The following is a 26,160-nucleotide window of genomic DNA, read 5'->3' on the forward strand; positions in this document are numbered from 1 at the left end:
TCATGCCCATGCAAAGGGAGCAGAACAGGCATAAAATCCTGTTTGATCCTTGGAATTGAATTCATTTCAATAATTATAATTTTGACACAAATTAATTAAGCTAATATGGTTGTATATGGAATATATTTGGATATTATTGTTAACCATAAAAGGGAGATACTTATATGCTGTGGAATGTCAAATTCCAAACCAAATAGCTTAATCCATTAACTAAATTCCAATTCCTCTAAAATGAAAGAATCTAAACGGCCCCTTAGTGGCTTAGTGCCTCATTATAAACCATCATAAGAGAAATCTAGCACTATACCGAAACCGTTGTCAAATTGGTTGTCGCTGTTTTTTTTAGAATTACACAGTATGGACGTTACGGGCTTCATCGCTCATCGCAGGCTAGGCTCCTTGGACGACACACATCTCGTTGTGCTGGCGACCGCTCATCGCAGGACAGGCTCCTTGGACGGCACGCATCTAGTTGTGCTGGCGCTAGATCTCTCGGTGTCGGGCCTCGAGTTAGGGTGTGTTTCGATCTTTAGGCCTAAACTTTAGTTCATGTTTGGAGGCCAATTAGGAGGACTAAGTATGAGCTGATTATAACTAACTGCATAAGCGGTGACTAATTTACGAGACGAATTTATTAAACCTAATTAGTAAATGATCAGCATGTATTTACTGTAACATCACATGGGTAAATTATGGATAAATTAGGCTTAATAGATTCGTCTCGTGAATTAATCTCCATTTATGCCATCTCGTTATGCTGGCGCTAGATTTCTCGGTGCTGGGCCTCTAGTTAGGGTGTACTCGGATCTTTAGGCCTAAAATTTAGTCCATGTTGGAGGCAAAGGACTAAATATTACATGGTAGGTCTTGTCGGTTCTTCTCATTCACTGTTCACTATTTTATCTCATATTTTCTATTTCTTTTTTATGTGTAAAGCAGCCGGAGTTGAATTTTGAGTCTTTTACTTGTATGCCATTAAAAAAGATGGTCTAATCGTCTATGTCCCTAAAAAGTTTGATCTATCGTCAGTGTCCAAGCTCGAAAAACTTTTCTCTCTCACGCCATTCTGTCTATTTACAGCACTAACGGTGTGAAATATCGGTGGCAAAGGATTTGAATGCCCTTGAAACTTTTGTTTCTCATGTGCCACTACCTGCTGGGCAGCAACCTGATGGCTTTTGTTTAATTGTCCGCCCAGTTGCCCCCCTGATGGGAGCACCTGTGTTTTGATTCGGATTCCCGTGGGTTTGCCCGTTGCGCCACCCCCGGCCGACCTCTGTTTGCGTTTGCCTCTTGGCGCCGCGCGACGGTTGAGACTTGTGAGTTGGGACTGACTGGTCGGGACTCTTGCGCGGCTGAAGAGAGCAACGGCGTTTTGCCTACCACTCTGCCTCGCTGTAGAGCCATTGACACCCGCTTTCCGCTGCAGTCCTGTGCTGCGGCCGGTGCTTCGTGCCAGCTGGGCGGGACTTGCAATGTCCACATCCACCGCCACCCTGTTCCGGCGAAATTTGGTGCTGCTGGTAACCGACGGTTCGCCGCCGACAACGGCACTACCACATGCCAAGAGTTGGCTTTTGTCCATGCACAGCAAAAGCCGCTTCCGAGCGTGTACACACAGGAACAGCGTGGGAAAGGAACCCGCGCCGACATCGGCACGGCCCCGGCCCCCGGACCCAAACTCGTGTGTCGCGCGCAGCAGTGATGTGCTGGGTCCTGTTCTGTAGATCAAAAGACTCCCACGAGTATGTGTGTACTACGAGCTCTTGCCTGTGCTCCCCGTGAGCCTGGAGACGATGGACGCATTGCTGGCTCTGTTCTTGAGAAGTCGACGGATCGGGAGATGGTGAGTAAGGTGAAGGCAGGCGTGTTTGAGAGGTTACTGAGATGGTGACTGGTGAGGAGGTGAAGAAGGGTAGCGCCGAGGAGAAGCTCGGGAAAGTTGGATTGCTGTTTGGATTCGCCATTGAAGAAGGCTAAGCCAAAGGCAAAAATCTGCAAACAAGGTCTTGAAGAAGCAGCCTTCATCTGCTGTGAAGCGCTTGCGCAAGTTGCAGAGTTCCTCAGCATGAGTTTTTTTGGTGTATTGATGCCGTGATGGTCATATCTTTGTATCTTTTTTGGTTTATTATCATTACTTAATTCTTATCCTTTTTGTAGGTTACTTTTATACTATGTTGACTTCACTGTCAGTCCATATTTTATGTATTGCTTAATGATTTGCGTTGTCTCTGTGCTTTTATGATAATCATGTGGTGATTGCAGTAGTAGTACTGTAGACTGTAGTAGCTCTTATGTTTTCGGGTGTATTTGAGGTTTCCTGATGGACCCCTTTCTTTCCTGAACTACCCATCTTGCAGCCACGATTGCAGGTTAGAATATTGTTTGTGATATGTTATGTCACTGTTGGTACTCTGTTTAAGTTGAACATCAATACAGGCATGCAGCCAGCCGCGAGCCATTGTAAAATTTCTAATGCTGCTGATTATGTTTTTGAACGTCCAATTTGTGGTAAATTGAATTTGATTTCATCCTGTAATTCAGAAACTTTCAGGAAGATGCAGGCCTTTTTACCTGTCCTGATCTATGCTTTGGAAATGTTTAGCAGACAAAAGTACTTACGGTAATTTATAAGTTCAATCAAACCTGTTATTTTGGTCTTCTCTTCTGAGCCCAGGATGCGCTAATATCCAAGCTGTTCAGTTTCAGCAAATAAGCTTTGCGTTACCATTGGTCCTGAATTTGTATCTGTTGTGCAATTTAACAATTGCATCATGTTGACAACTGTTGCTTTGTGCTAATGTACCTGTGATGTTGTTTGCCCATCACCATGGTCATGTGCTGCCTGTATCTAAATGTCAAGCCTGCGCTGTCAGAATTTTGTTCAGAATCCTCAACAGCTTGAGTAACTATGCTGTCAGGTTGCCGCCCAGCAGGCAGTGGCACATGAGAAACAAAAGTTCCAGGGGCATTCAAGTCCTTTGCCACCCACATTTCACACCGTTAGTGCTGTAAATAGACAAAATGGCGTGAGAGAGAAAAGTTTTTTGAGCTTAGACACTGATGATAGATCGAATTTTTTAGAGATATAGACGATTAGATCATCTTTTTTAATGGCATGACTCTTGAATTTTCTATTTCTGAGAAGAGCGCACGCGGAAAGCGAAGGAGCTTTGTCGAGGAGAAGAGCGCGCGCGGGAAAGTGAAGGAGCGCGAGCCCGGCCCGTAGGAGAAGCGCGTGAGACAAAGAAACAGCGGCCCAGGCCCATAGGAGAAGCGCGAGGTGGATGGAGAGTTCTTGGCACACATGCTGGTTGCACTGGCATATATGCGCCCATTATTTCTTGAGATTCCACTTAACACAAGGAGGTACAGCACGTATCGAGAAGAAGTCCAACCTACGGGGAAGGAAGAGTAACCACCGACGTGCTTGGTCTCCAATCAGTTTACAGCAACTCATACAATACGTTACTGCATCAACCATGACAAGCGGCAAAGACTACAGGTATTATCCTAATAAAAGAGTACGATCATGCGTAGACTCCTAGTCAGCTGGTCCTGCTACGCCTCCTGGGACGGTGATGCCATCGCCATCGCGGCGCGCTTGAGCTCGGTGCCCTTGCCCCAAAGGAACGCATACATTCCCACCACGATTATGACTGTCCCGAGAACGCTGCACATGCAGATATAAGTGTTGCTAAAATCCATGATCAAACAGTCGTGTGTAGAGAGCTAGTAGACTTGCTGCTCACCTCCCAAGGTAGATCTGGGTGCCAAGGAGGACCGAGTCGAGAACAGTCGTCATAACCAAGCAAACTGAGTTGAACATGGTCGGGTAGATGGGTCCACTCCGGCGGATCACCCACGAGAGCAGCAGAAACGCGAGGCCGGTGTTGAGTACACCCTGATCATCACAAAAAAAAATTAGGGTTAAAACTCTGTAATAATTAAGGTACGAGATACCGAATAGACCAGCTCGTACCGAATACACGACAGTCAGGAGCTCCAGGTTCCAGTGGAGCTTCCATTCCGCTCTGTCACGGACGAGGAACACACCCACCACCAAGGCCTGAATACTCCCCACCAGCGACGTCAGCGACGTCATCCAATAGGTTGACGGGAACACCTTCACAAGCCTCTCCTGGTAGTAGTTTCTTTTTTTGGCCGTCATCGGTTCAAAATGGTAATAAGAAAAAAGACTGTAGCGGTTTGTATTACCTGGACGATGAAGTAGAGTGCATAGCTCATGCAGCTGCCACACAACCAGAGGGTACCTACCACCATGTTGTGGTGAGCACCCGTCGCGTTGGCTGCAGGTGCCTGGGAGTACCCGAGCAGGTTGGTGGGCCAAAGATGCAGCAGCGGGCCTTTCAGCAGGCTTACCAGCATGGTTCCGCCGACGCAGAGCAGCGCGCCAAGCAGCTTCATCTTTCCTGGCCACTGTCCCAGTGCTAGATTCTCAGCCCTAAACGGAGATCAACACACAGACACGTTAAACGCAATCACACTGTGTATCACGTTGAGAATTATTGATCATACATACCGTAGCACTATCGCAGTGACGAAGGTGGCAATTGGGATCAGGTTGAGGAAGATAGAAGAGTAAGCAGCGCTGGTCGTCCGCAGCCCGTAGAAATACAGGCCCATTGCCAGGACGTCTCTGCAATATAAGAGGCAAGAAACAAGGTATGTACACGCTTGAAAGAGATGCACTGCGTCCTTGTAATGTACTAGTTATATCAGCTACTAATGAAACTGGTTCGGTTTCCTAAGGAAATTGTATAAAGTATTGGTACATAGCAGAGAGAATATATATACAACCGTACGGGCTAACAAGCTGAGTTCAGAAAACATTACTGATGAGTTCGAGTGCTCACCCAAACGCAGCATTTGCAAAAATCCAGCAGCATACAGACCAGTTTATCTCTTTCCACATTTCCCTGCAACAAAAACATGAAATAAATTATGAGTTTTAAGTGAGGACAACATTCTCCAAGTGCTCTTTATCAGAAAAGGGCCGCACGTCCCTAACAAATTGTAGGCCCTGTGCTAATAATTTACAACTGAGGTGTCAACTTTAATTAGCTACCAAAAGAAAATACGGTTCATAGTAATATTGTCCAGCATACAACATATAGAATATAGATTCAAGTGAAAATTTTGGTAACTTAGATTCAATGTAGAATGCCAAGAAGAGAGCCTGGAGCGTTTGTAACCTCTTTTTTTCTTCTTCTAATATACTTTCGACAAAGCTCTTGGTAACCTTTTGGAAAAAGTAATCTTGGTGCCACCCATGCATGCCCATGCGTAGCCAGATCTCACACTTAGCAACATGTGTCAACCAGAGTGGACTCCTGTGAGGTCTTTCAATCTACCCAATGTTTGCAACTGTGGTTTAATGAGGTAGAGGCTGGCAAGAATTTGGGCAGTAGCTGAGACTTATATATGGTTGGGCTGCTGTGGGATTGCACACCGGCATTGATGGGTTTAAGGGATAGTGTAGCCAAGGGAGTATTTGTGGCTAGCATGGCCAGGAAGGGGACGCCATCAGGATCTGATTGCCGCCCTGATGTCGTCCTCCTCCCACATCTGGATCCTCTAGACGCAAAGCCGCCTGATGGATTTTCTCGTCGAGTCGAGCCTGTGACTTTTCAGTGCGAGCAGGATGGGGTGGTCAGTGTTAATTGGGTCTGCTTGGGAAGGAAGCAGTTCGGTGAAGTGGATGCGGGCATGCAGAACTACGGTCGAACTGGGGCCGCTGTTCCTGGATGTGTTGGTTGGATGCTCCATTGTCACATCCATGTTAATCTGTATGTGATGAGCTAGAAAAAATTATAAATCCTAAAAAAATTAGAATAGCCTGCCATCATTTCGGTATACTCTAATATTAGCTTTTGGGTCTATTCTACTTTTCCTAAGGCAAAAAAAAAAAAAACTCTGACATTATGAAAAAGAACATCAAGAAACCCCTTAAATCTACAAATTTACCAAACATAATCCAAAGTGATCTCATAAGTTTGTGTCTAAATTACCCACACTTTCTGATTATGATAGATAACCTAAGTGACCGGTAAAATTTGCAACTAAAATACCACTTCTGACATATTCTATAAAAAAAAAATTAAATATCCCCTCAATTATTGTGCATCTAAGTTAGCAACGTATGCAATTATATGTCTATATGCATTGCATTGCTTGATCAGCTATGAATGAAGAATGGAATACTTGATCTTATTCAATCATATTGCTATATGGGCAGTTGGCTGCCGCAATTGGTACAAATATCTAATATATGCACACTAGGAATTCAACATTTATCATATGAAACTCTGAAATGCTACTTTTAATAGGGTAATGTGGATTTGTTTTTTTCCTGACGAATGATAAGAAACTGTACTGAAGGGCGGGCCTGGTGCAAGCAGTAGAGTCTTACCGCCTGTGACCGGAAGGTCCCGGGATCGAGTCGCGGTCTCCTCGCATTGCACATGCGAGGGTAAGGCTTGCCACTAACAACATTCCCCAGACCCCGCACAGAGCGGGAGCTCTCTGCACTGGGTACGCCCCAATGATAAGAAATTGTAGTGCTGCAGTGCTGCTACTAATCCTTATGGTGGTTTCACAAAGTATATAGACTAATGTTGAGTGATTGCATTAGTAAATTAATAACTGAATTTGGGGTAATATATAACGCATAATTGAGCATGATTTCATATTATTCATAGAATTTGAGCATAATTTAAAATTGTCTAACACAAAAAAAAGCAATAGTTCAATATAGCAAATAAGTGGCAACATATGATCCCAATATATATAGTCATATAGAGGATATGATACTACATTCCCCTATTTTTTCATCTTCATGGTTGAGACAACGAAAACCTAAATATTGAAACAGTTAACGGCAATGAGACCTCAATGGCAATATCCCTGTTTTTGTTCCTAATTTCACTCGCACTTTTCATCCAAATTCTCAATTTCACTTGCACGGTAACATAGGTACTCCTGACTTGGCTCTGTGCTCGGGCAGCTCGGCCGCACAGAACACGCTCGCGCAGTGGTGGCGCGCGCCGGCCGCGGCTGCCGGCTAAAGGCACCGGCCTCGGTCTCCGGCTCGCCGGCCGGCGGCCGCCACCGCCCACGCCGCATAGGGTTTGGCCGGGTGAGTGGGTGACGAGAACGTTTGGAGGGAGCCCATAGTCTCTGAGAGAGACGCAGAGCTCTCTGGTGGGCCGTATTGGGCCATAGGGTGGGGAGGGAAACTAGGAAAGAAGTAAAGAGTGGCCGCTTATTTACCTTCATTCATTTTCATTTTTTTCCCAATACATATACATATATACTACACTATATGTATAGATCTTTTTTCGCAAAAAAAAGAGAGCATTCAACCGGAATACCCTTGAATACTTTCAAGATGGGCCTCGGCAAAAGAAGAAGCACAAAAACAAAAACAAAATTAAGAATGGAAATGATCTTTATGTGACGGAGGAAGTATACCACAATATATATGATTAGATCTTTTTCGCAAAAAAAAGGGTATTCAACTGAATGAATACCCACGACGAAAAAACAAAAAAAAAAAAGAGAAAGGAACACGTACCTCTCGAAGTAGACGGCGAGAGGGGCGACGGCGGCTGCCGCGATCATATTGCGGTACACAAGGATGATGAAGGGGCTCATTCCAGCACTGAGAGTGAGCTTCGAGAGCAGCAACATCCCCACGACGATCACCTGAACGGCGACCATGCTGAGCGACAGCATGGTCGTCTCCCGTGCGGTCGGCGAAGACCGCTTCACCTCCCCTTTCCTCGCCGGCGCCGTGGGCGCAGCCACTCCCTCGCTCGCCACCTCCCTCACCGTCGTCGGCGAAGAAGCCATCGTCGGCGCGTGGTCGATGGGATCAGGAGGGGGAGGGAGACAGAGAGATGGAGAAACGGCAGGTCGAGCTGGGACTGGGAGCGGGCTGTGGCGATGTGTTTCAGCCGACCGGACGGGGCTCTCCCTTCTCTCTCTCTCCGCGCCACATAAGCCGCCGTGTCTATCTCCATATGCATGCTTTCCCAGATCGGACGGGAATAGGGGGCTAAGCTGCATCTATGGCAGCAAAAAAGCTTGTCGACGAATAGCAGCTTGATGATGGACCTGCCGGGCTGTCAGGATGCCTGCCTCGCGGAGCCCTCGGCCCTCGCTATATCGGGGATTCGGGGATGAGGAGGTTACCTTCCATGGCTTGGTTGTTTGGATCTTTAAAATATATAAATAGGTTTTAGCTAAACGAGTTTTAAGCAGGTTTTTAGAAAAAAAAAAACAGTTTTCCGATGGATAATTAGTTAGCGTCATTTTATTAAAAATATGTTTGGACGTGGCTGGCCTAGAACGTGGATAGTAGTTAGCGCTACCGTGGCGGGCCTGAAACGTGGTTCCCGAAAACCAATTTTATTAAAAACGATGTGGACCAGTTTTTACTATGCCTATTTTCCTGGCTTTGTGGAAACTGGGTTTATCTTATATACGGGAGTTAGTTGAAAGACCCAAACACGATTTTAGGAGCAGTTACGCACTACAGGAAAACGGGGCTTTGCCGACAGCCCTGGGCTTTGCCGACAGGATGGAATATCCCTGTCGGCAAAGACCCTCTTTGCCGACAGCCACCAAAGGCAGTCGGCATAGCCGGCTTTGCCGACTGCCGATAGACTGCGGTCGGCAAAGAAGTCGCTTTGCCGACAGCCAGCCGGTCGGCAAAGAACCTCAGTCGGCAAATCGCGTCCTGGGGTAACGGTGACAGACGCCGTCGGCTTTGCCGACAGCCCAACCGTCAGGCTGTCGGCAAAGGCAGCCCTTTGCCGACAGCCAGGACATGCTGTCGGCAAAATTTTTATTTTTTTTTGAATTTTGAATTAAGACTTTTTGTGTGACCTTACTATATTGTTTACAAGTCTATGTTGAAATTTGGAGGATTTTTGAAAGTTTTCGCTATATTTCGTGAATTTATTTCATTTTCATGAATTTTCCCGCGTAATTCAAATTTGAACTGCAGGTGCATGAAATAACGAAACTTAGTGATTCGAAAGATGATATTCATGTTAGAGAGCATATTTTGAGGCTGTGTGCATAAACTCACCGAAAAACTTGAAGTCCTTGCTCACAGAATAAGCACATCCCGACGCGGTAGAAATGTTTTTAAATTATATAAAATCCAAACGACGTCGAAAAATCACAAAACTTGTGGATGTGTCGTGTTATCGCATTAGAAGGCTACGATAAAAATTTGAGAAAGTTTGGAGCAAGTTTGCGCCGGTGAGTGTTCAAACCCAGAGATCTCCACATGTGATAAGAGGACACATCCAGTTGCGTTATGGGATTTGAACACTCACCAGCTCAAACTTGCTCCAAATTTTCTCAAATTTTTATCGTAGCCTCCACATGCGATAACACGACACGTCCACAAGTTTCGTGATTTTTCGACGTTGTTTGGATTTTATATAATTTAAAAGCACTTGTACCGCGTCGAGATGTTCTTATTTTGTGGGCAAGGACTTCAAACTTTTCGGTGAGTTTATGCACACAGCCTCAAAATACATTGTCCAACATGAATATCATTTTTCGAATGCCCATGTTTCGTTTTTTCATGCACCTACAATTCAAAATTGAATTACGCGAAAAAATTCATGAAAATGAAATAAATTCACGAAATATATAAAAAAACTAAAAAATTCTCCAACTTTTGAATTTGTGACGTATTTAATGTTGGAAGAACGTACAAAAAATATTAGATAGGAAAACAACCAAAAAAAGAAAACTTTGCCGACTGCTTGTGGCGGCCGTCGGCAAAGAAGACTTTGCCGACTGCTTGCCGACCTAGCAGTCGGCAAAGAGCTGCCTTTGCCGACTGCCGCCCTGTCCTGCTATCGGCAAAGAGCCAACCCTAAAAAGCCCAAGTCGGCCCACCAGCGCCTTATCCCCTCCTCTTCCTCCCAATCCCTCGCCCGCGCCGCACCACGCAGCGGCCGCCCGCCGTGCCGCCCCCGCTGCGCTGCCCTGCCCGCCTCGCCCTGCCCCACGCGCTCCGGCCACCTCTCCGCGCAACACCGCCGCCCACCCGCCCCCCACACCCCCCTGAAACCCCCGCCCGCCACAGCCACCCCCCGTCCGCCCCCACGCCCCCCGCCACCCGACCCACGCCACCGCTGCGGACCGCTCCTCCAAGACGCCGCACGGAGCCCGACCGCCCCCGCCACTGCCACCACGCGCCACCTCCCACACCCGTGGCCACCACCCCCCACCGCACCCCGAACACCCGTTGCCGCCCGCCGCCGCCGCGCCCGCCCCTGCCCGACCGGGCGCCGTCCGCACAGGCGCGCGCTGAGCCACGCCGCTCGCCCCGCGCCTCCCCGCCTCTCCCCTCCCCGCCCCCTCCCCACCGCGCCCCGCGCCGACCCTACCGGCCGTGCCCTCCCCCCTCCCTCCCTTCCGCCCCCCCGGCCGCCCCTCCCCGTCCGCGCCCCCGCGGCCGCCCCTCCCCCGTTCCTCGCGCATCCCTCCCCCTCCCTCCACGGCCGCCCCCCCGCCCCGGCCAGATCCCGACTGGCCCGGCCGCCAGCCGGCCACCCCGGGGGCCAGCAGGCCACTCCAGGTGCCCCCTGCTCCCTTGCCGCCATCCCCCTGCCCGCCAGCTCCCTGCTCGCCAGCCCCTGCTCCCTTGCCCCTGCCCGCCAGGCAGCTCCCCCACGCGCGCCCACCGGTCGCGCCGGCCACTCCATTCCCACCCTACCCTGCCCTCTCCACCCTCGGCTCCGCTCGGGTAGGTCTACACCGTGCAGGAACGCCGTCGGCTCTTCCGACCAGCCCCGGCCGCCTGCAGTGCGCTCCGGCCAGCTGCAGCCACCTGCTGGCCACCGACAGCCACCTCCGGCCAGCCGCAGCCAGCCGCAGCCGGCCACAGCCAGCCGTAGCAGGCTGCAGCAGGCCACAGCTGGCCGAGAGAGGCTGCAGCCAGCCAGCAGGACGTTCCGCGAGGACGTTTCGCCGTCATCGAAGGTATAATGTTGAGAATGTCGGCCTTCGTGCCTGAATATGAATGTCGGCCTTCGTGCCGCTATATGGATGTCGGCCTTCGTGCCGCTATATGGATGTCGGCCTTCGTGGCGTTGTTTTTTTGCAGGTTTAGAAAACCTCCCTGTGCAGGGGAAGTGCTGCCGAAATTTTTCAATGAAGTCTAACCTAAGGTCTTTTATGCAGGAGAAGAGCTCTTCAGAGGGACCTCGACGACCTTCCACTGCTTGGGCGTAGTTGGACTGCCTGCACCGCGTCGCCTCGCCACTGCAGCGACTCGCCACTGCCCCGCTAGCCTGACTCCTTCGCCACCCTAGGTATACACATACTCTCTCTCGTATCATTGCCGTAGATCGATCGTGTACCCCAGTTAGGCGTCTCCCGTTCGAAACAGATATGGTTCGAGGTATGCGGATCACTGCATATCTGCGACGGTATCTGTTTCGGATTGTCCACGTTTTTTGGACAGCCCGAGGATGCGTAGATAAGGTTAGGTTCCATGTTCCGCTCCTGTCCGAGTCGGAGTTTCGGCACCACCTCCCCGTTGTTCTTCGGATACACACTCTCCGAAAAGGACGTGTATCTGGAGAACAACGGGGAGGTGCTGCCGAAATTTTGACTCGGACGGGAGCAGAACATGGAACCTAACCTTATCTACGCATCCTCGGGTGGGATTAGGACCTATCCTTCACCTATTAGATGGCAGGAACGCTTTGTAGATGCAAATGCTGGTTTTATTTCTCGCTTACATTGGCGCATGACAGAGGATGGCTGACCGTCAGTGGATGTACACGGGCTTTGCAAGTAAGAGCGGTGACTGGGTGAGGGGTGTCAATGCTTTCCTAGAGCTTGCTTTTGGCGCAGCTGCTAGAGGGTCATGTCGGATGCGGTGTCCGTGCAGCAAGTGCAAGAACAAGAAAAAGAAACAAAAGAGCCAGGTGTGGAAAGATCTTTACAAGAACGGGTTCGTTCCAAACTATACCCGCTGGATCTACCATGGTGAACGCGATCGTATTAGGGAGGAGGTGGTGAGATCCCTCCTCGAGGAGTGTGATGCAGATGCCGGGATGGCAGACATGATGGCAGACTATCACGAAGGACGGTTTGCCGAAGGAGTGGAGGTAGAGGATGATCCAGAGGAAACCGCAAAGGCGTTCTACACCATGCTGGAGTCGGCACAGAAGCCTCTCCACGAGAAGACAACGGTTACGCAACTGGATGCCATTTCACGCCTAATAGCGTTGAAATCACAACTGGGCATTAGTCGAGACGGTTTCGATCTCGTGTTGACAGTTGTTGGCACACTGCTTCCGAAGGATCACATCCTGCCGAAGAACACGTACGAGTCACAGAGGCTCCTTCGTGCACTGAAGATGCCGTACGAGGGGATCCAAGCTTGTCCGAAGGGGTGCGTACTGTTCAGGGGAGACCACGAGAAAGCAACACACTGTCCAAAGTGCAAAGCCTCTAGGTATGTGGAGGTAGAAGGCAAAGATGGCAACAAAAATCAGTCTAAGATACCTGAGATGGTCATACGCCCATCATGCAGGTACTAATTACATCAATTGGCTTTTGTGCAGGCACAGTCGGCAGGTTCGAACCCGACTCCAGGTGCTAGCCCTCCACTGGGTCCTTCTCCACCCTACCAAGCTTACCCGACCTACCCCACGCAGCCGTACATGTACCCTCCACCGTCGCAGGGGTACTCCTCGTGGCCGCCTTTCCCGACGCAGCAGGGGCACTCCGGGCCGGCAAGCGTCACAGCGCCGCAGAACAGGTGGAACTACGGTACGTCTTCGCAGTCGGGTTGGCGTCTGTATGAGCACGGTGGTGGCTCTGGGACCCCTGGGGACGACGCACAGAGCTAGGTATCTTTGCTTCTCGCTTTTGGACCTTCATCGATGAACGTGTGGCACATTGGACATGTTATGTGCATGTTGGACTTGTATGGATTCGTTTTGGACATGTATCGTTGTATTTCGGGACCTTTATGTATGGATTCATGTGAAAACTGAATTTTATTGTTAAATGCGCTGTTTCGGTGATATTATTGTGAATTACTGTGTTCAAATGTGATGTGTATGCAATATGTGGCTTAAATGTGGTTAAAATGCAACTGAAATGAGGAAAAAAAATTGAAAAAAAAAATTGGTTCCCAGCTTTGCCGACAGGAAACAGTCGGCAAAGCTGGGTTTCCCTGACCACGGATTCCAGCTTTGCCGACAGGATTACAGGGCAGTCGGCAAAATGACCAAAGCTTTGCCGACAGCCCTGACCGACGGCTGTCGGCAAAGGCTTTGCCGACAGCCACTGTGCAGCGGTCGGCAAAGTCTTTGCCGACAGCCGTAGGTCAGGGCTGTCGGCAAAGCCTCGGTCAGGGTTGACGGCGCCGTCAGCGTTTGCCGACTGTACAGCTGGCTGTCGGCAAAGGCTTTGCCGACAGCTTGACACGTGGCTGTCGGCAAAGAAGTCATTGCCGACTAATTCTTTGCCGACAGATCTTTGCCGACAGCCACGTGGAGAAACGGTCGGCAAAGCCTTTGCCGACAGGAAAACTGCCTTTGCCGACTGCTTTCGGCTGTAGGCAAAGGACCTGTTTCCTGTAGTGACGGAAAGCTGGTACCCGCACCCGACAACGCAACGCGCGCGACCAGGCGTCCGATCGTTGGTGGAGTGACGACACGCCCGACGTACTTACGTACGGGCACAATCATGCATGCGTTTTGCGTTATCAGTGCAGTCTCAACAGTATACTGATGATGGTTTCTATCCTCATTAAATAACGTGCCGCGTAGGTAAAACGTTAATATGGCAACGTAATTAATGAAGAAATAGAGCAAAAATCCTAGAAATGGTTTCCTCATGAAGAAATCAGGTCTTCTCTTGACCCAATGCACAAAGAAACCATGAAATCGCTATTGGGGAGAAACCACCGGTTTCTAGGGGGCTCGTGCCACACTTCCATTGAAGGAAGAAGATAGAGTTGAGAAAAAGAAAGAGAAAATAATTATTACTCATAAAAATCATGGGTTGAAAAGCAGTACTTTTTTGTGCGGTATCCTATGTTATAGAAACTACTAGTTTTTTTCAGGGCAGTCCCAATGAAAGAAACTAGTTGTTTCTATAACATAGGATACTGCACAAAAAAATACTGTTTTCCAACCCATGGTTTCTATGAGTAATAATTATTTTCTCTTTCTCTCTCAACTCTATCTTCTTCCTCCAATGGGAGTGCGACACGAGCTCCCTAGAAACTGGTGGTTTCTCCCCAATGGTGATTTCATGGTTTCTTGGTGCATTGGGTCAAGAGTAGACCTGATTTCTTCATGAAGAAACTATTTCTATGATTTTTGCTCTCTTTTTTCATTAATTACGTTGCCATGTCAGCGTTTTGCCTACGTGACAAGTCATTTAATGAGAATAGAAACAATCATCAATGCACCATTGGGACTGCCCTCCGTGTTTGCCCTGTAGAGTGCTCCCCTGATTCACGCCAGTGTTTGCTCCCCTGATTCACGACAGTATCTCCACGATCCATCCCTGCTCCCTTGATTCACGCCAGTGTGTTGCCCGGTAGAGTGCTCTCTCTTTTTTTGGGAATAAAAAATCGATTGGGCTAATCTCTTCTATCTCTTCTTCTATCTTCTTCTATTCTTTATCACTAATTAAGCAAAGCATGTAAGTTGTATTTTCAGTTAACATCAGAAAGGGGAGCCCGCGGGTCGCCTCCAACCCTAGCCCACCTACCCCTCCTCCTCCCCCACGTGCATCCTCCTCTGCGCCATGCGGGATGCCCGCCCTTCCCGCGACTCCTCCCCGTCGAGGACGCCGCCGCTGCCGGCCGCCGCGCCCGAAATGGCGGCCAGCTCCACCTCCCCTCCCCTCCCTCCTTCCTCCAGCGCGACCCCCTCCTTCGCGGTGCTGTCCTGACGACGGAGCTTGTGCAGGGGATGGGCAGTCGTCGTGTCGCGCTGACCGCGCTTCGCAGGACCTGGGGTCAACGTGCGGGACACCTCTGCCGAGCACCATGCAGTCGACGATGCACGCCGGTGAAAGGAGCGCCTGCGTCAGAACTCCGACAGCCTTCGATCTGTGGGCACCCGGAGGTCGCCGCAGCACCCGCGGCCAGCTCACTCTCGCCGGCCGCGGCCCCATTCTACCCAAGCGGCTCACCGAGAGGGCGTTCTAAGCACCGTCGGTGGGTGGATGATGTCGGCAACGAGGAATCCGATGACGAGCAGCCTGTGGGCTCCTACCTTGATGTTGTTCGGCGGCCGGTGAAACCCCAGCCCCCCTCAGTCGTGGGCTCGGGATGCTACGGAGCGGATGGGGACCTCAATGTCGTTTGTCGCCCAGCAAAGCCGGTACCTGCGTCCCCTCGCTCAATCGACGGCAGACGGTGCCTCCTTCCAGCTTCGGCACATCTGGTGCCATAGAAGGCCGGCCACGCCGACCTATCTAGGAGCGTACCTCGGGCACCTGGCCACGTACTCAGGGCGACACACTGAGCTCGGCTGGAGCTGTGCCGGGTGCTGTTACAGTTGTGCCAGTTGCGACTGTGCGCGGCGGCAGTGGGCGCAGACGTCAGAGATGTCGGCGACGTCGGAGACGTCGGCGACGACTGAAGGGGGCGACACCATTGTGGCAACGAGTATCACCACCGACAGTCACAGGCGGTCGGCAAGGGCCGCCCAGACTGCACTAGACTTCACCTTGGTCGCTGCTAGAACTCAGACAAGGCACGGTGAGCTGACCAACGAGATGGCCATCGTCGAGCCTGGCCCGTTGACCCGGACGCTGTACCCGGATGCCATGCATGATCGTGACATTATGGAGGACCCGATGGTTGAGGAGTTCGCAGCCTCGCTCATCGACAGTCGGATCATCGCGTGCCCTTCCCTCGAGCGTCTGTCGTCACCTTCGGTGCCCACCCAGCTACAGGATGAGGCCACGGCAGCGGCGGCCCCTAGCTGGAGGACGAGGACCCAGCGGTGGTCTCCTGTGAGCGGACGCCTCCCCCGTGCCCCGTTTAGTGGGCGGTGGACTCGCCGAAGACACACACGGAGCTCAGCCACCCGCCAGGCTTTGGACCAGTCCACCTCACGGTGGATGCTGGCCCTCTCGGTTCACCATCGGTGGATACGACTGTGGACAACGACGACTCCGCCAAACGCCACCTCGACAACTTCATCAACGAAGTGAGGCGTAAGCGGGACTCTCCGCTGATTCGTGAGCCTCCTGAGCAACCTCCTGCTAAGCCGGTGCTACCGTGGCGGAGCATGCGGTTGGCAGCTCAGAGCCTTTCCCGAGTACTAGCTTCCAAGCGAGGTGAGGTGTTGATCATGCAGCATATGGGCTACACCAAGGGCCCTTCAACGCCATCCACGTCGAAGCTGGAGGCCTTTGACAAGCTCTTCGACTGCAATCTGACTACGTCCAATGCCGAGGCGCTGCATGCGCTCTTCCCGACCGTTGAAAAGGGCTCGTCCAGGCAGTCACGGAGACGCAAGGCCACCTCCTAGGTCGCAAAGCTGCGTCGATATTGGTTGTTTCCTTTTATGTAATATCCAAACAAGAGGTCTTTTGCTAGGATGGTTCAGCTTCGGCTGTGTTAGGTCGACCTCCTTCGGCGCTCGATAGAAGCGTGTTGTATGTTTGTTTAAACTCTTCTACTTAATACAATGATATGCAAATCTTTTGCATATTTGAGGAAAAAACATCTATCTATCTACAACTAAAACATTGAAAAGAGAATCGTTGACCCAGCGTCGCACACCATCGCTCCCTCGCCCGCCCGCTTCACATGCTCCCTCGCTCGCGTGACCGCCCGACGCTCCCCTTGGCGTGTCGCTCGCTCCCGATATAAATTTCTTTAAGATGGAATATATAGCATCTTATTTTCTGTGAAATGTTAAAAAGAGAAATATATAATCTATCAGAGGTGCTTAATACATCAATGTTTAGATTCAGGATCCCCTGTTGCTTGATAGCTTTCAGAGGTGCTTAATACATCAATGTTTAGATTCAGGATCCCATGTTACATTGTCTATTTAATAAGGTGAAAATATAGTCATGTGAGATTTAAGTCAATTGGTGACTAGCTGCAGCAGCAACCAACTAAAAAGAAACAACTCGACAATTTAAGTCAATTCATAGCAAAGGTAACTCAGAGCTGTTTTTTTCCTGTAAGATAGATGGAATGAAGTATGGTATCTCAATTCCTTACATGATCTACTATGCTTGAACTGCTAGAACTTGAAGGCCAAATATGCCATAAATCGAATATGTGTTTTTCTTCTCATGTCCCATCATTTGATTTCCAAAAAAAAGACACTCCTTGTATGTATATATGGTCCATCTGGATGTATGTATTTTGATATACTGCGGATCATTTGAAAGCACTGAGACATTCGAATGATGCATGCATATATCTCTTTACTAATAATATATAAGCTGATTTGTTTCATTAATCTTTTGTACATGTGAACTCTCGAAATCTGATTTCCACATGACAGAATCCTATAGCGATAATATATCTGGTGAAATTTTTTGTTTGTTAATAATATAACATCATTTCTCTATAAGACATTCTGTAGACCATTTAACAGTTGATGAACCTTTCAGAGATCTTTTATTAGTATACTGCCACTGATTGCTGACAGGGTGCATGCCTCCCACAATAGCAGTGTGTTGCTCTCCCCAGCATTATCTCCCTCTCTGCCTCACACAAGATAGTTATAACTAAACGTTACCTATGCAATTTTTCAGAGTTGGAAGAAGGGGCAGATCCCTTGCCACGGTTCAACGTTCTGGCTCCCAGCCTCCCACAAGTTCTGAATGCAAAAGGTCTTTCAGTTTAAGCTCTGAATGCTGCAACCTTCACTTTTTCTGATTGCTTTTGCATTCCGGTGATGATAGTGGGATCAGAGCTGAAAAGACTTTCCTTTTTCTGATTGCTTTTGCATTCCTATGATGACAGATCAGAGTTGAAAAAGAAATCATGTATTTTTTTTCTTTGGCTACTATCCGACATCATCTTCAGTCATTCATTATTTTTTGAGCAGACAGTACCTACTAATTTATTTGGTGGCAATTACAATTCAGTAAAGGCTTTAGCTCCTCTTGGGCAGTTTCGGCGTCCAACGCTAATATAGCAGAACTCCACCAGTGAAGACATTCACCGGAGTCTTTTTAAAATGCATCACCGTTTGACAGTTTAGCTCACCCTGTGGCCTGTGCATGTTCTCCTCTTATTTGACTCATGCAACATCTCCTATACAACATCTGGCATTAGTTCCAAGCAGTCAGTTCGATCCCGGTGATCAGGTAATTTCGCCCACTATTGTTTTATAGTCTCATACTCAATTTGGTTTTACGCTCAAAGTTTCTCTGTTTCATTTGACAGTTTAGCTCACCCTGTGGCCTGTGCATGTTCTCCTCTTCTTTGTCTCATGCAGCATCTCCTATACAACATCTAGCATTAGTTCCAAGCAGTCAGTTCGATCCCGGTGATCAGGTAATTTCACCCACTATTGTTTCATAGTCTCAGACTCAATTTGGTTTTACGCTCAAAGTTTCTATGTTTCAGTTTGATGGAGCTCTGTTAATTATTGTTAACTTTTGTTTTATGTGATGCAAACTAATTTAATCATGCAAGTCTCTATCAATCTGAGTCGGTTATTCTTTGGTCTTTTCATCTTCTTCTTGTCATGAAAATTAACATCATAATTCAGTGGAAATCTGTTCAGAGACATTCTATAATTTCCCAGTGACAGTTATCACAAATTTCTGAAAACAAATGCTAGCACAAGCACAGAACCTACTATTAATCTGTAAAAACAGAATCTAAAAACTCTAAAACCTGCACTTGCTGAATAGCAAAACTACTAAAACTATAGAAAAAGTATAAAACTGTAGCAATCCGACAATAGCAAAAACTGAAAGCAGATGCTACTTGTTCTCAAGCAAAACTAAAAACAGATGCTACTGGTATCGATATTTTTTCTATATATATAGCACAATAGAAAATAGATGCTACTGCTACACTTAATTTTCTTTGATCCCCGAGGCAGTATATTTTTGAGTTATGTATAGGGTCAAAGGAGCAGGTTACCATGTGCTTTTTTGTTGTCAGACCCACAATATTGTTGACGAGAACATGTCCGCTCGGTTATCATGTAATTAAAGATGCTGAAATATTTTAGGTCTCTAAAAATGATATTGCAATAATATGACTCAATAAAGCTAATGATTGTATTTATATGATTACTTTGATAGATGAGCCAGAAATGGAGAGTAAGAGGGAAAGGGATAGAGCTAGGTGGCGTTAACAAAAGGATGCAATTTATAAGAGGCACCGTGAATCCATCATCAAAGAAAAAACCATAATGTTATTAGAACTACCAATTGTAATGCATCCTAACATATTGACATTGTCATGTACTAATGAACTAACATGTATTTTTTTATTACAGATATATGCAATGTGTAAATATTTGTAGATAATGACGTTGCATCAAATAAGGAAAACGTGGATCCTGTTGAAACAAATGATTGGCTCCATAGGAATGATTCCTATCAGATCAATAATATTGTTGTATGTAATTAAAGATGTTGAAATATTTTAGGTCCTTAAAATTATATTGCAATAGTATGATTCAATAAAGCTAATGATTGTATTTATATGATTACATTGACAGATGAGACAGAAATTGAGATCCCTATTCCCGGTGCTGATGAAACATGTGTGCAAAGTACATCAAAAAGTAACTACAAGCATGAATGGTACAAAAATACAACACCTGAACAGAGGGAAACAAGGCATGAGCGCCAAAAGTTGCACAATAGGGAACCCAAGCATAAGGAGGCATTGAAATTGTCTAAGAAAAAAATCAAAGAGTTGCGAAAGCACACCTTGCACCTAGAGTCTATCGCCATGGAGAACCCATTGTATATTCCTGAGGTTGTGTGGCCAACTGCGGGCACATCTGGAGCTCATGGAACTATGACAAAATCTAGTGATTGGGTTATCCCAGAGTCTAATGCAACCTCTTTATATTCCTCCACCTCATGACGAGGCCGATGATGAAGGATGTGATGAGTTACTGTCTAGCCATATGACACAAAGATCACATGTTCCATCTGGACAAAGACATGCGTTATTGACCCATCGTAACACGATGTTTGAGCGTCGCATTGGATCGAACACAAGGGCATCTAATAAAGATGGTGATTGCTTGGCTGAAGACTGAGTGGATGCTAACACACCCTTGCCTCAATCAGCCGTGACCAACAATGGTATATACTAATGCCTCATTATCCCATTTAGGGGACCTATTGTAACGACTCGATTTCATTACAATGTAGGCTCTCATTTTGGACCATCAGAGGGAGCACCCTACCGAGCCCTTGTAGAGATACCTGGTGCTTTGAGCAAGAACCATCCTTGTAAATTCATTGATTAACCCCGCAAGTATCCCCAGAATGGGCATGGTCAGGCTAATGACCACAAGGGTTAGTCAATCTCTATGAAAGCTGGAAGACAACCTAATGGTATCATCAACATCAACTCAACCTCAGAAGACACCCTAGAGTATAAAATTCTTGGTCTCCAATACCAAGCCACTTGACTACTTAGCTAATTCAGCAAAGACAGAGATCTACCAGACGATCCGCCGGACTTACCGAACCATCCGCCAACTCATAGGTCAGCGAAGATAAGTGGGGAATGGGTTGTTTTCCATTTATAAAGAGTTGGGCCCACATGTCAGCACAAGAATGGAATAACCCTCAGCTAAAACCACACCTCCTCACTCACTCCCTCACTCATCCCTTCATTTGCAACACACTCCTCTCTCTACACTCAAGACCAAGCAAGAACCCTAGAACTAGAAAGAGGGGGAAAGGATTGGAGGAAGGAAGAAGTAGAACAGCACCAGTAACACCTCTTGGACTCCATCTACATCTTCAACTTTTTTCATGGTGAGCTCAAGAAGAATAACTCTCATTCCTTGCATTTCTTTTGATTCATCTTTTGGAATTTTGCAAGAGAATGCTCATGAGAAGCCAATCTTCCTTTGGATGAAGAAGTAAAGGTGAAAAGAAGTTGGATCTTCAGGTTTTGGCTACAAAAGCTCCCAAATCTCAGAACTAAGGACTTCATCTCAATCTCATGGTTTATCCCCTATTTTTCTCATGTTTTTGGTTTAATCCCAAATCCATAGTTGCACTTAGTAAACCTAGCTCCAAACCTAGTTACCTTAAGCCTAGTGAGTCACCTAAACTACCCTAGGAATATCTTACACATGCATGAACCACAGCATAACACATCTAGGCTTGAAACCCAAGATCAACCATGAAAAGCTATGAACATAGGTTCTGTCGACCATTCAACGGAGAGTTCGTCAGAATCGACGGAGTGTCCGCCAGTTCTAGAAAATTACCCAGCAGAGCCTTATCGTCTGTAGATATGAATCAGCGGAGAGTCTGTGGCATTATGCAGAGTGTTTGCCAATTTATAGTGAATAGCCAAAGTACCTGAGAGCACCTAGTTTCCAGTGGAGAGTCCATGACATCCCATGGAGTGTTCGCTAAATTATAAACTCAGACAACCAGGAACATGAGACTTCCTAGTTGTTGATATTTCTTAACGACTAGCGGAGGGATTCTGCAAGCGCACAGAACTATTGCGTAGCACATTGCTCGGTGAGTACCGAGTGTCAAATTTATATTTTCCCAAATGAAGGCAGGAGGCTAAGTTATAAATGATCGCTAGGATTGCTAAAGGAAAAGCATGACCAATAGGTTGACGGGAACACCTTCACAAGCCTCTCCTGGTAGTAGTTTCTTTTTTTGGCCGTCATCGGTTCAAAATGGTAATAAGAAAAAAGACTGTAGCGGTTTGTATTACCTGGACGATGAAGTAGAGTGCATAGCTCATGCAGCTGCCACACAACCAGAGGGTACCTACCACCATGTTGTGGTGAGCACCCGTCGCGTTGGCTGCAGGTGCCTGGGAGTACCCGAGCAGGTTGGTGGGCCAAAGATGCAGCAGCGGGCCTTTCAGCAGGCTTACCAGCATGGTTCCGCCGACGCAGAGCAGCGCGCCAAGCAGCTTCATCTTTCCTGGCCACTGTCCCAGTGCTAGATTCTCAGCCCTAAACGGAGATCAACACACAGACACGTTAAACGCAATCACACTGTGTATCACGTTGAGAATTATTGATCATACATACCGTAGCACTATCGCAGTGACGAAGGTGGCAATTGGGATCAGGTTGAGGAAGATAGAAGAGTAAGCAGCGCTGGTCGTCCGCAGCCCGTAGAAATACAGGCCCATTGCCAGGACGTCTCTGCAATATAAGAGGCAAGAAACAAGGTATGTACACGCTTGAAAGAGATGCACTGCGTCCTTGTAATGTACTAGTTATATCAGCTACTAATGAAACTGGTTCGGTTTCCTAAGGAAATCGTATAAAGTATTGGTACATAACGCCAAAAGATGGCTAGTCCAGTTGGTTAACCGAGATATGCTAGTCACTCCGGCGGCACGTCCTGAGTTTGACTCCTGGGTTAAAAAAATCCCCTCGCTGGTCCCGGGTGCCAAAGCACTGGTTTAAAGGAAACGGCCCATCTGACGGGTTACGTCTCCCAGTGTCGGGCCGGGGCTGGGGTTCGGAGGTTTTCTCGGCCTGTGTGAGAAGGCCTTCTTCTTACGTATAATGCCCGGGGGGCGGCTTGCCCCTCGCAGGTCGAATTTTTTTTATTGGTACATAACAGAGAATATATATACAACCGTACGGACTAACAAGCTGAGTTCAGAAAACATTATTGATGAGTTCGAGTGCTCACCCAAACGCAGCATTTGCAAAAATCCAGCAGCATACAGACCAGTTTATCTCTTTCCACATTTCCCTGCAACAAAAACATGAAATAAATTATGAGTTTTAAGTGAGGACAACATTCTCCAAGTGCTCTTTATCAGAAAAGGGCCGCACGTCCCTAACAAATTGTAGGCCCTGTGCTAATAATTTACAACTGAGGTGTCAACTTTAATTAGCTACCAAAAGAAAATACGGTTCATAGTAATATTGTCCAGCATACAACATATAGAATATAGATTCAAGTGAAAAATTTGGTAACTTAGATTCAATGTAGAATGCCAAGAAGAGAGCCTGGAGCGTTTGTAACCTCTTTTTTTTCTTCTTCTAACATACTTTCGACAAAGCTCTTGGTAACCTTTTGGAAAAAGTAATCTTGGTGCCACCCATGCATGCCCATGCGTAGCCAGATCTCACACTTAGCAACATGTGTCAACCAGAATGGACTCCTGTGAGGTCTTTCAATCTACCCAATGTTTGCAATTGTGGTTTAATGAGGTAGAGGCTGGCAAGAATTTGGGCGCAGTAGCTGAGACTTATATATGGTTTGGGCTGTTGTGGGATTGCACACCGGCATTGATGGGTTTAAGGGATAGTGCAGCCAAGGGAGTATTTGTGGCTAGCATGGCCAGGAAGGGGACGCCATCAGGATCTGATTGCCGCCCTGATCTCGTCCTCCTCCCACTTCTGGATCCTCTAGACGCAAAGCCGCCTGATGGATTTTCTCGTCGAGTCGAGCCTGTGACTTTTCAGTGCGAGCAGGATGGGGTGGTCAGTGTTAATTGGGTCTGCTTGGGAAGGAAGCAGTTCGGTGAAGTGGATGCGGGCATGCAGAACTACGGTCGAACTGGGGCCGCTGTTCCTGGATGTGTTGGTTGGATGCTCCATTGTCACATCCATGTTAATCTGTATGTGATGAGCTAGAAAAAAATTATAAATCCTAAAAAAATTAGAATAGCCTGCCATCATTTCGGTATACTCTAATATTAGCTTTTGGGTCTATTCTACTTTTCCTAAGGCAAAAAAAAAAAAAAAAACAACTCTGACATTATGAAAAAGAACATCAAGAAACCCCTTAAATCTACAAATTTACCAAACATAATCCAAAGTGATCTCATAAGTTTGTGTCTAAATTACCCACACTTTCTGATTATGATAGATAACCTAAGTGACCGGTAAAATTTGCAACTAAAATACCACTTCTGACATATTCTATAAAAAAAAATTAAATATCCCCTCAATTATTGTGCATCTAAGTTAGCAACGTATGCAATTATATGTCTATATGCATTGCATTGCTTGATCAGCTATGAATGAAGAATGGAATACTTGATCTTATTCAATCATATTGCTATATGGGCAGTTGGCTGCCGCCATTGGTAAAAATATCTAATATATGCACATGAGGAATTCAACATTTATCATATGAAACTCTGAAACGCTACTTTTAATAGGGTAATGTGGATTTGTTTTTTTCCTGACGAATGATAAGAAACAGTACTTCTGCAGTGCTGCTACTAATCCTTACGGTGGTTTCACAAAGTATATAGACTAATGTTGAGTGATTGCATTAGTAAATTAATAACTGAATTTGGGGTAATATATAACGCATAATTGAGCATGATTTCATATTATTCATAGAATTTGAGCATAATTTAAAATTGTCTAACACAAAAAAAAACAATAGTTCAACATAGCAAATAAGTGGCAACATATGATCCCAATATATATAGTCATATAGAGGATATGATACTACCTTCCCCTATTTTTTCCTCTTCATGGTTGAGACAACGAAAACCTAAATATTGAAACAGTTAACGGCAATGAGACCTCAATGGCAATATCCCTGTTTTTCTTCCTAATTTCACTCGCATTTTCATCCAAATTCTCAATTTCACTTACACGGTAACATAGGTACTCCTGACTTGGCTCTGTGCTCGGGCAGCTCGGCCGCACAGAACACGCTCGCGCAGTGGTGGCCGGCCGCGGCTGCCGGCTAAAGACACCGCCCACGCCGCATAGGGTTTGGCCGGGTGAGTGGGTGACGAGAACGTTTGGAGGGAGCCCATAGTCTCTGAGAGAGACGCAGAGCTCTCTGGTGGACCGTATTGGGCCATAGGGTGGGGAGGGAAACTAGGAAAGAAGTAAAGAGTGGCCGCTTATTTACCTTCATTCATTTTCATTTTTTTCCCAATACATATACATATATACTACACTATATGTATAGATCTTTTTTCGCAAAAAAAAGAGAGCATTCAACCGGAATACCCTTGAATACTTTCAAGATGGGCCTCGGCAAAAGAAGAAGCACAAAAACAAAAACAAAATTAAGAATGGAAATGATCTTTATGTGACGGAGGAAGTATACCACAATATATATGATTAGATCTTTTTCGCAAAAAAAAGGGTATTCAACTGAATGAATACCCACGACGAAAAAACAAAAAAAAAAAAGAGAAAGGAACACGTACCTCTCGAAGTAGACGGCGAGAGGGGCGACGGCGGCTGCCGCGATCATATTGCGGTACACAAGGATGATGAAGGGGCTCATTCCAGCACTGAGAGTGAGCTTCGAGAGCAGCAACATCCCCACGACGATCACCTGAACGGCGACCATGCTGAGCGACAGCATGGTCGTCTCCCGTGCGGTCGGCGAAGACCGCTTCACCTCCCCTTTCCTCGCCGGCGCCGTGGGCGCAGCCACTCCCTCGCTCGCCACCTCCCTCACCGTCGTCGGCGAAGAAGCCATCGTCGGCGCGTGGTCGATGGGATCAGGAGGGGGAGGGAGACAGAGAGATGGAGAAACGGCAGGTCGAGCTGGGACTGGGAGCGGGCTGTGGCGATGTGTTTCAGCCGACCGGACGGGGCTCTCCCTTCTCTCTCTCTCCGCGCCACATAAGCCGCCGTGTCTATCTCCATATGCATGCTTTCCCAGATCGGACGGGAATAGGGGGCTAAGCTGCATCTATGGCAGCAAAAAATGCTTGTCGACGAATAGCAGCTTGATGATGGACCTGCCGGCCTGTCAGGACGCCTGCCTCGCGGAGCCCTCGGCCCTCGCTATATCGGGGATTCGGGGATGAGGAGGTTACCTTCCCTGGCTTGGTTGTTTGGATCTTTAAAATATATAAATAGGTTTTAGCTAAACGAGTTTTAAGCAGGTTTTTAGAAAAAACAGTTTTCCGATGGATAATTAGTTAGCGTCATTTTATTAAAAATATGTTTGGACGTG

General features: G+C 47.3%; 2 protein-coding genes across 3 annotated transcripts; both read right to left on the minus strand.

The window, feature by feature from the left end:
* Positions 1 to 3,322: 3,322 nt before the first annotated feature.
* Positions 3,323 to 8,210, minus strand: LOC136459871 (WAT1-related protein At1g25270-like). Of its 2 annotated transcripts, XM_066459715.1 has the most exons (8): positions 7,598 to 8,210; positions 4,878 to 4,940; positions 4,544 to 4,660; positions 4,384 to 4,465; positions 4,219 to 4,320; positions 3,983 to 4,141; positions 3,753 to 3,904; positions 3,323 to 3,673 (listed from the first exon to the last, which is right to left on the minus strand). In XM_066459715.1, exons 1-8 carry the CDS (start codon positions 8,089 to 8,091, stop codon positions 3,562 to 3,564), a joined length of 1,281 nt encoding a protein of 426 aa, XP_066315812.1. In that variant the 5' UTR covers positions 8,092 to 8,210; the 3' UTR covers positions 3,323 to 3,561. The 2 variants fall into 2 exon arrangements, with proteins under 2 accessions (XP_066315812.1, XP_066315811.1); XM_066459714.1 differs by having other exon boundaries at positions 4,219 to 4,465.
* An 8,638-nt stretch (positions 8,211 to 16,848) lies between these two features.
* Positions 16,849 to 25,874, minus strand: LOC136461345 (WAT1-related protein At4g08290-like). The gene is made up of 6 exons (XM_066460680.1): positions 25,400 to 25,874; positions 22,900 to 22,962; positions 22,284 to 22,400; positions 22,124 to 22,205; positions 21,959 to 22,060; positions 16,849 to 16,950 (listed from the first exon to the last, which is right to left on the minus strand). The coding sequence occupies exons 1-6, from the start codon at positions 25,675 to 25,677 to the stop codon at positions 16,849 to 16,851; spliced, it is 744 nt and encodes a 247-aa protein (XP_066316777.1). The 5' UTR covers positions 25,678 to 25,874.
* Positions 25,875 to 26,160: the final 286 nt, after the last annotated feature.

The sequence above is a fragment of the Miscanthus floridulus genome, chromosome 6, assembly GCF_019320115.1.
Source record: "Miscanthus floridulus cultivar M001 chromosome 6, ASM1932011v1, whole genome shotgun sequence".
Classification (NCBI taxonomy): Eukaryota; Viridiplantae; Streptophyta; class Magnoliopsida; order Poales; family Poaceae; genus Miscanthus; species Miscanthus floridulus.

Bases quoted from the DNA above. Each gene is read 5' to 3' on its own strand.
- LOC136459871 (XM_066459714.1), bottom strand. From the start codon at position 8,091: ATGCAGCTTAGCCCCCTATTCCCGTCCGATCTGGGAAAGCATGCATAT. The intron at 4,941-7,597 runs GTACGTGTTCCT...TTTTTGTTGCAG, and splicing joins CTCGCCGTCTACTTCGAGAG to GGAAATGTGGAAAGAGATAA. The intron at 4,142-4,218 runs GTAATACAAACC...AACTACTACCAG, and splicing joins CACTCTACTTCATCGTCCAG to GAGAGGCTTGTGAAGGTGTT.
- LOC136461345 (XM_066460680.1), bottom strand. From the start codon at position 25,677: ATGGCTTCTTCGCCGACGACGGTGAGGGAGGTGGCGAGCGAGGGAGTG. The intron at 22,061-22,123 runs GTAAGCCTGCTG...GGGTACTCCCAG, and splicing joins GCGTCGGCGGAACCATGCTG to GCACCTGCAGCCAACGCGAC. The intron at 16,951-21,958 runs GTAATACAAACC...AACATTTCACAG, and splicing joins CACTCTACTTCATCGTCCAG to AAAATAAGATGCTATATATT.